Source organism: Silene latifolia, chromosome Y (genome assembly GCF_048544455.1).
Source record: "Silene latifolia isolate original U9 population chromosome Y, ASM4854445v1, whole genome shotgun sequence".
NCBI lineage: Eukaryota > Viridiplantae > Streptophyta > Magnoliopsida > Caryophyllales > Caryophyllaceae > Silene > Silene latifolia.
The window spans coordinates 354,272,985-354,283,076 of record NC_133538.1 but is presented as its reverse complement, the minus strand read 5'-3'; the positions used below and the strand labels follow the sequence as shown (position 1 = coordinate 354,283,076).

General features: G+C 37.7%; 1 protein-coding gene across 1 annotated transcript; it reads left to right on the top strand.

Annotated features, from left to right (window-relative positions):
* The first annotated feature begins 1,199 nt into the window (after positions 1-1,199).
* LOC141631656 (uncharacterized) lies at positions 1,200-2,105 on the top strand. Its single transcript, XM_074444296.1, has one exon. It carries the CDS (start codon positions 1,200-1,202, stop codon positions 2,103-2,105), a length of 906 nt encoding a protein of 301 aa, XP_074300397.1.
* Positions 2,106-10,092: the final 7,987 nt, after the last annotated feature.

Here is a 10,092-nt window from a genome sequence, read left to right as displayed (position 1 = left end):
CAAGCATTGAAAGCTATTTTTAATTTTTTTTTTTTTACTCTAAAAAAACAAATAAATAAATTTTCATTTAATTTACAAGTGATTAAAAATTTTTTAATAAAATTTTTTTAATAAATTTTTTAATAAATAATTCACAATTGTTATAACAAATATTTTTTAAATAATAAAAACACGATAAGATAAGTCGAAACACTTTAAAATATGTTGTTTTTTAAAAAAATAATCCTCTCAGATCTGTATAGAAAGCCGTTCATCATCGATGATTTATGTACTTGGAGCAAAAATTCTGGCAATTTAACTATCAGCCTCGCACTCCGAATTTGGAAGATGACAATGATAGACTACCGAGTAATTTCTACTTCTACAAGTACGAATGATAGGCAACGTTATTATCATCATGATAAATACACTTGGACCGTCCAACCATGAAATCCGAAACAACATTAAATTCAAATAATCAGCTTATTCTGAGATAAGGGCATATGCAGTTAAATATGCCATGGCAGCAGTTACAGCAGTTTCAAAGAAGTGGAGTTGAGGGGTAATGGTAGTAGTGGGGGATTTAGGGTTTAGTAAGAGGTTATATTTTCTTATATATAGGATTGCAAACATTCAGAGTATGTCACAAAAACTCAATATTGCAAAGATAATCAAAACCTTGAGATTATGGCACACATCCAGAGTATTCCAATTTCGAGCATCACCAAAGAAACACCAAGGACGGAGCAACTAACTGTTCGGGTTATGAGATTGTGGTACAAAAAGTCGGAGACAAATCCTAAGGAAGTGAAAGGGGTAGAACTCATCCTAATTGACGAAAATGTAAGTCTCCTTTTTCCTGTGGCAATTTTCAAATTATTGTGACGAGTTATTAACTAATATGAATGAATGCAGGGAGACACAATTCATGCATCAATCAACCAGAGGCTGAGTCGCCTTTTCTTAGAGCACCTTAATGAAGGCAGCACATACAAAATCAGAAGGTTCAGTGTATCATCAAACTGAGTGGGACTTGACATGGCAACAATCCACCCGTGCAAGATTTGGTCCGAGTACAGCACTAGGGTGGTACCCATTCCTAATGTAGATATTCCACTTTCTACCGTTTTATGTGAGTCTTACTTAAATTATTTTTGTCGTACTGTATTTAAATAATTTAAAACGTATACCACGTATTGGTACTTAGATTGACCAAAAATATGCGATTGCAAGTTGGTAGTTCAACTGACAATGTTGAGGAGTTACGAAAATTCTCCGAATGGCTCTTGGAGATTGGAGATGGTATAGCGGGCGGTGAAAATGATGGAGAAGTTGATCTAGAATTACCAGCAGACTTACTAATTCAGGATGTGACGAATCCTATTAAGACATTAGTAGATGTCACTTATCCAGATCTGCTAGCACAATTGTGGAATCCGGAATATCTCCAACAAAGGGCAATCCTGGCCCCTACTCACGAGATTGTTGAATCAGTAAATGAATATGTTTTGTCGGTTATTAAAAAGGATGAGAGAATTTATTTAAGCTCCGATGAGGTATGTAGTGATGACAGAGGTACAGGTGACGGTGACATTCACTCTACTGAATTCCTCAACAGTATAAAATGTGTCGGACTCCCAAATCACCAATTAAAGTTGAAGGTCGATGCTATGGTGATGTTTCTGCGAAACATTGATCAATCACGTGGGTTGTGTAACGGCACGAGATTAATTGTGACTGATCTGGGGGCACACGTGATAAGATGTACTGTCTTAACTGGTAGTCATAAAGGTGATAGAGTGCATATTGCTCGACTAACACTTATTCCATCGGACACCAGTAGATTTCCGGTACGTTTCAGTAGAAGACAATTCCCCATCGCTGTTTGTTTTGCAATGACGATAAACAAGAGTCAAGGGCAGTCTTTATCTCAGGTCAACATCTATCTTCCAAGACCAGTGTTTAGTCATGGCCAGCTTTATGTCGCACTTTTCAGGGTCACCCGAAAAGAAGGCTTGAAAATTTTAATTTGTGACTCAGATATGCGTACTTCTACTACGACTACTAATGTAGTGTATCATGAAATTTTTCAATTTTTAGATTATATTTCTTTTATCCAAATGTAAAGTTTTTATGTGTGCATATTTTATTTACAAGAGTAGATTACGTTATTTCCTTATAAACCAGCGCATGTGAACACATGTTTGTAACAAATTTAAACATTAATTATGTACATCGTTGATTTAGACCAATTAGATAGGTACAATAGAAATGCAAAACCAAATATACATAAAAAAACATTCATTCTAGCCCAAATACATACCCGTGCAATTTTGCACGGGTTTAAAACTAGTTATTATTATTAAATTAAATGCTTCTCAAGTATAATCTCGAAACAAAATTGTTGAGTCATTATAATCTCGAAAAAAATTCGTTGAGTCATTCATATCTTCAAAATTTCAGCAGATACACTCACTTTCTACAGAGAAATAATAAAAACATTATTAGCCACTAAATTAAAGATGTGCTACAAGGGATGGATCAGAAAACTGAAACACTTAACCAAACAAAAGTTAAACAAAACATAAATTCATTTTTTTTGGGGTTGATATTTGGTGGCTTGATTGTTTTCAATATGAAAAAAAAAATACAAAATGAAGTTATTGCATGGCCTATACCCTCTGATTTCAAGAGTCATATGCATCTTTACTAAGATGACGACAACCTTTGTGCTTTCTTCAAGACCCCGAGCAATTTGATCATTTAGCCACAATTTGGTCCACTTATCATTTAATAACTGGTCTCCTTTTTTTTTTTTTGTGCCAAAACTAAAGGATAACAATTAATTGGGATGGAGGAAGTATATCTCTAATAAAATGATTAAAACGAAGGAGTATTATCTTTATAATCTACCAAAGCTTTGTCTCTAATCTAGTAGAATACGACAAATTCATACGGAATAAAAGTAAGTAGTTCCATGCATAAACCCACCAATTCGACTGGAATTCCCCACTTGTATTTAATATATGTAATCAAATATAATTAAAGTCTCCAAGGAAGAATAAACTAAAAGATAACATAACCAAAAAAAAGAAACAAAAAAAATAGATTACTTGTAAATGGTAACCGTTTAATCTAAGTTGTATTTAGTCTTGTAGCAATAACCGTCTGTCTCGAGTCACTCGAATAATCCTGAAAAAATAAACGTAAATGTCATAAGAAATCAAAAAGAAAGACATTTAAATTATAAAATTGTGCAACGATAATAACTTAGTATAAATTAAGAGAAAAACTAAACATCACATCATAACTAAAAATAATTTGGACAATGAAATTGATAGGATTATAAATCTCTAAATAATACGGAGTAATTTTTAGCAGTCTCTAACTCTCTATATACAGACGCAAAGAATTAAAAAGCGCAATCTGAAGTTCTGTGCGTAATTCATAATAGAAGCATGTATATATACACAATAGTAGTGGTCTTATGTCAATAAGATTGTGATGGTGGTGTTTTTTTTTTGAGAAAAGATCATTATCATTAATAAAAAGTTATACGACATCTACAAAATATGTCAAGCTCAATCGGATACAAATCGATAACAACCATAGGAAATAAATTCTTGTTCAAAGAATGAAACACTGCAACAGAGTCTCTATCATCGATTCGCCTCAAAAGGCTTTCATCCATAAGAGGGTCTCTGAATCTTCCTTGACGAGTATCCATTTCTTCTTACGTGATTGATTGTAGCCATGAATCAGACAAAATATGTAAACCCATATAACGATCTATAACAACGCTGATCTTCTGCTGACTTATTAGAAAACTGCAAACGAACCAGAAAATGAAAGCTCTCAAACTGAGAGAAGGACACCACCGATAGAAGGGGACAGAGCCCTCAGAAAGAGAGACGAAACAAAAACGAAAGCGGAAATTAAACAAAAACATAAAGGAAACTGGAATAAAACTACTAGGACTCGAATTTGGACAGAAATTGCGTGCCAAAACGATTGCAAAATGCTAAGGATTGAGTGTTGGGATATGACTTAAACCAAGCACAAAGCCAAGGTTTAAGACTAAGAGTTTGTTCAAGCACAAAGCAATGAACTTACTCAGCCCCTAGCACTAAGTAAAGGAGGGTCTTCTAGCACTAAGCAAAGAATTATAAGAGAAAAAATTAGGTTTTCACTTGTATTAATGTTCATTCAAATCTGAAGTTTCTCAAGTGCCTAGCTTGGTTTATATAGACCAAGGCTTACAATGACCCTTGATTACTAGTTGCATCTAAGGGCCACAAAATTAGCAGCTAAAGACTAAAAAAGCGGCAGCCAAGGACTATGACAATGCTGAAATGAAAATGACATAAAGCAAAGAAAGTAAACTAATAGTCCAATCTTCCTTGTTTGTAGCTCAACTTCTTATTTATGATTATATGGACTAACTGGGGGCTTTAGAAACCGTGTAAGACTCCCATGCTGCAGCCAAAAAGTCCCTTGAGCTTTGTTGGAACAAAAGAAGAAAGATTGATAGCGACATTTAGCTCATTGTTCAAAACCGGGTCCCCTTGTACCTTTGCAATGTTTCTTCAATTAAAATTTGAATGGTAGCTCTAGGAGATAAAAGATCCTACACAAAAACATCCCAAACTCACCCAAGATAAGAATTAGGATGGTTGGAGCCATGACTTCTTAGACGGTTTTGGTGTTAGACCTCAAATTGTGACGAGGTCCAAAACCGGGTGAAATGAGGCCTTTCTCGGTTTGATTCGTTTCAATCTCCCCTTCTTGAAAAGGATTTGCCCTCAAATCCTAGAGCTTATCCTCCTCAATCTCTTCATAATAAGGACTTAAATCCCCAACATTGAAAGTTCCATGGACTCCATATTCTCCGGGAAGGCTTATCTTGTATGCATTGGACCTGAACTTCCCAAGTACTTCGAATGGACCATCAGCTCTAGGCATGAGCTTATTCTTCCTTTTTTCTGGAAATCTTACCTTTCTCAAGTGTATCCAAACAAGATCTCCGGGTTCAAAGCTTTTGGTTCCCTTAACACCCTTGGATTTGGCCTTGTGAGCCTCATTAGCCTTCTCAATTTGCTTCTTGACTTGTTCATGGACATGGAGCATTTGTTCAACCCTTTTCTTAGCATCATAATCAATGGTATTCCTCTTGATGGGTGCCAAATCAGTAGGCATCATAGGATTCATGCCATATACCACCTCAAATGGAGACTTGCCCGTGGTTGTAGAGGGTGCTCGGTTGAAGGCAAACTCGGCTTGAGCTAACTTGAGGTCCCAATCTTTCAATGACCTAGGAACCGTGCATCTAAGGATCCTCCCCAAGGTCTTGTTGGTGACTTCCGTTTGCCCATCAGTTTGAGGGTGATGGGAGGTGCTAAACAAGAGCCTTGTTTTGAGTAGCTTCCATAAGGTCCTCCAAAAAAGACTCATGAACTTGGAATCCCTATCCGAGACAATGGACTTAGGAATACCATGTAGCTTGACCACTTCCTTGAAATAGAGTTCGGCCACACTAGTTGCATCTTCGGTTTTCTTGCAAGCAATGAAATGAGCCATTTTGCTAAATCTATCCACAACCACCATGATTCAATCCTTCCCTCTTTGAGTTCTTGGTAGAGCAACAATGAAATCCATGCTTATGTCTTCCCATGGCTGATTTGGAACCGGCAAAGGAGTGTAGGGGCCTGTTTGGAAGTAGGATTTTGATTGTTGACAAGGAGCACACCTCTTGATCACATCTTGGACATCCCCTAGCATCTTAGGCCAATAGAATTGCTCTTGGAGTATGTCATAGGTCTTGATTTGGCCAGATTGAAGGAGCTCCCATTCTTCTTTAAAATCCGGATCTTCCACATATAATTCCTTCATGTACTCAAACCCAAGGACCCTTTGCTCCATGAAACTCAACATAATGAACCTCCTTGATAATGCATCAGCCACTATATTATCTTTCCCCTCTATGTACTTGCTTGAGAAGTTGAAGGATTGTAAAAACTCCACCCATTTAGCATGCCTATGATTGAGCTTGTGTTGACCATTAATGTATTTGAGAGCCTCATGATCAGAATGTAGGACAAATGGTCGTGGTTTCAAGTAGTGACTCCAATGGGTTAAGGCTCGAACAATAGCATAGAACTCCTTATCATAAGTTGAGTAATTGAGCTTGGCGCCACTCAATTTCTCACTAAAGTAAGCAATTGGCTTGTACTCTTGAACAAGGACAGCTCCAATGCCAATGCCACTAGCATCACACTCAACTTCGAACAACTTATTGAAATTTGGCAAAGTAAGAATAGGAGACTCACAAAGCTTCTCTTTGATGATATTGAAGGATGATTTAGCCTTGTCTCCCCATTTGAACTCCCCTTTCTTCATACATTCGGTTATAGGAGCCATAAGTGTGCTAAAATCTTTGATGAACCTCCTATAGAATGATGCCAACCCATGGAAACTCCTTACATTCGTGATGTTCTTAGGTATAGGCCATGATTTGATTGCCTTAACCGTCTCTTGATCAACTAATATACCTCGGTCAGAAATGATAAAGCCCAAGAATTGGACTTCATTTTGCATAAAAGAACACTTCTCTAGCTTGCCATACAACTTATGCTCCCTAAGGGTTTCAAACAACACTCGCAAATGCTTGAGGTGCTCTTGTTTGGAAGGACTATAGACCAAGATATCATCAAAGTAAACAACCACAAATCTGCCCAAGTAAGGTCTAAGTACCTCGGTCATGAGTCTCATGAAGGTACTTGGTGCATTAGAAAGACCAAAGGGCATCACAAGCCATTCATATAACCCATGCTTGGTTTTGAATGCCGTTTTCCATTCATCTCCTTCTTTGATCCTTACTTGGTGATAGCCTTGCCTTAAATCAATCTTTGAAAACAATTGAGCTCCACTAAGCTCATCCAAGATGTCATCAAGCCTAGGTATGGGAAACCAATACTTGATAGTAATGTTGTTGATAGCTCTACTATCCGTACACATCCTCCAAGACCCATCTTTCTTTGGTACTAAGAGGGCCGGGACAACACACGGACTAAGGGACTCTCTCACAAAGCCTTTGCTCACAAGCTCTCCAATTTGTTGTTGTAATTCTTGAGTAGCTTTAGGATCACTTCTATAGGCAGCCTTGTTTGGTAATTTAGCACCCGGAATGAAATCAATTTGATGCTCAATGCCCCTAAGAGGAGGCAAGCCACTTGGAAGCTCATTTGGGAACACATCTTCATAGGATTGGAGGAGCTCTTGGACCTCCTTAGGAAGTCAAACATTCTGCCCAAAAACCACATCTTTTGCAATAAGAGCATAGACATCTTCATCACCCTTTAATTCTTGGAGCATCTCGGCCTCATTGATCAACAATACCTCTTTTGAAGGCTCAAGCTTGGATGGTGGTGTAGTATGCTTAAGGACGGGTGGAAGTGGTGTTAGAATGACCTTTCTTGAGCCAAACTTGAAGGTGTAAGTGTTGTCTCTCCCGTGGTGTACCTAATCCCTATCAAACTCCCAAGGTCTCCCAAGAAGAAGGTGACAAGCATCCATAGGTAGAACATCGCAAAGAGCCTCATCCGAATAGTTCTTACCAATGGAGAAAGATACTAAGCATTGTTTATCCACTCTAACTTCAGCCCCTTTGTTAAGCCACCTTAACTTATAAGGACTAGGATGGTCTTGTGTAGGCAATGATAATTTTTCAATGAGAGTACTAGAGGCTACATTGGTACAACTCCCTCCATCAATGATAAGATTTCAAACTCTTCCCTTAATGGTGCACCTAGACCTAAAGATTTGTTGTCTTTGGTCCATTTCCAAGGGTTGGGGTTGGGTATGCATCACTCTCCAAGTAACCAAGCTAAGACCCGCATCCGGCATAACCACATCAGCCTCCTCATGATCCGTCCCTCCCTCATCCTCATCACACACAAGGATCTCATCATCACCCCAATGAACCACTTCAAAGCTACTAAGGGCTCTCTTGGTTGGGCATTCTTTGGCAAAGTGACCATAACCTTGGCATTGGTAACATTTTTTGATAGGCATGGTCTTTTTTTGTGAGGTTTCGGCTGCCTTTCCTTTGTCAATTATGGGGGCTTTGTTTTGAGAGGGTGGTTCATTAATTTTGAAACCGGTTGGGGGTTTAAAGGTGGCTATTTTGGCGGTTGGTTTGGTGGTTGTATCCTTCCCCTTACCCAATTTCTTAACCCTTAAAGCCAAATTAACGGCTTCATCAAAGGACCATACTTGTCGCATTCTAACCCTATGAGCAATCTTAGTATCTAAACCTTCAACAAATCTAGCAATCTTTTGTTCGGGCTTTTCATTGAGTTCACATTGCAAGGTAAGTTGTTCAAAGTCTCTAAGATATGACTCAAGTGGTTGTTGGTCTTGTTTAAGTTGTGTGAGCTTAATGAAAATGTCTTGAGTGTACTCTTTAGGTATAAACTTCTCATTAAGCTTCTTTTTCAGTTTTAACCAAGACTTAATAGGTTCCTTACCATCCCTTCTTCTCTGATTTTTTAAGTTCTCATACCAAAGGGAGGCATAGCCTTTGAGTTTCAAGATTGCAACTTTAAAAGCTTTGCTATCGGAATAACCTTTAAACTCAAAGACTATTTCAATTGTCCTAAACCAATCTAACAAATCCTCGGGGTTTAAACTACCATGAAAATCAGGAATTAAGTCTTTGTTGGGCTCTCCATGAAAGGCCTCGGCCATGGATCCCTCCGAATCTGAAAGCTCCTCTTCCTCACGGCCACCATGAGCTCGTCCTCCTCCCATGAGGCCACGGCCTCTACCCCTGCCTCTAAGTGGTTGTCCTCTTCTTGGTGGTGGTGTTGGAATATTAGCCATGATAACATTGAAAGAATCTAGCAACAAATCACATTTTTCAGAAAGTTGAGTAACTTGTGTTTCAATTCCAGCAAGCCTTTCCTCACTCATGGTTGTTTTTTTTGTGTTTTTACTGTGGATAGGGTATAATGAACTCACAAATAAAGGCTTTTGTGTTGTTAACCAAAGCTCTGATAACCAATTTGGAATAAAACTACTAGGACTCGAATTTGGACAGAAATTGCGTGCTAAAACGATTGCAAAATGCTAAGGATTGAGTGTTGGGATATGACTTAAACCAAGCACAAAGCCAAGGTTTAAGACTAAGAGTTTGTTCAAGCACAAAGCAATGAACTTACTCAGCCCCTAGCACTAAGCAAAGAAGGGTCTTCTAGCACTAAGCAAAGAATTATAAGAGAAAAAACTAGGTTTTCACTTGTATTAATGTTTATTCAAATCTGAAGTTTCTCAAGTGCCTAGCTTGGTTTATATAGACAAAGGCTTATAATCTTGACCCTTGATTACTAGTTGCATCTAAGGGCCACAAAATGAGCAGCTAAATACCAAAAAAACGGCAGCCAAGGACTATGCCAATGCTGAAATGAAAATGACATAAAGCAAAGAAAGTAAACTAATAGTCCAATTTTCCTTGTTTGTAGCTCAACTTCTTATTTATGATTATATGGACTGATTGGGGCTTTAGAAACCGTGTAAGACTCCCATACTGCAGCCAAAAAGTCCCTTGAGCTTTGTTGGAACAAAAGAAGAAAGATTGATAGCGACATTTAGCTCATTGTTTAAAATCGGGTCCCCTTGTACCTTTGCAATGTTTCTTCAATTAAAATCTGAATGGTAGCTCTAGGAGATAAAATATCCTACACAAAAACGTCCCAAACTCACCCAAGATAAGAATTAGGACGGTTGGAGCCATGACTTCTTAGACGGTTTTGGTGTTAGACCTCAAATTGTGACGAGGTCCAAAACCGGGTGAAATGAGGCCTTTCTCGGTTTGATTCGTTTCAGAAACAGATTGTGATGGTGGTGTTTTAGTACAGTTATAATGCTTGATATTGGCTTTCTTTATCGCAAATCAACTAACTTCTTTAATGCAAATAGGATTGTATTATTCAAGTAAAACAAATTTTATCTTATATAGTACCCTATTATTATATAATATATACTATATCTAAATGAATAATATAGCTCAAGCGTATTTTATAAAATTAGACTCTCTATAATCGCTTGAAAAAAACT

What these genes read in the sequence shown, in the direction of transcription:
- LOC141631656 (XM_074444296.1), top strand. Translation starts at nt 1,200, where the DNA reads ATGCGATTGCAAGTTGGTAGTTCAACTGACAATGTTGAGGAGTTACGA.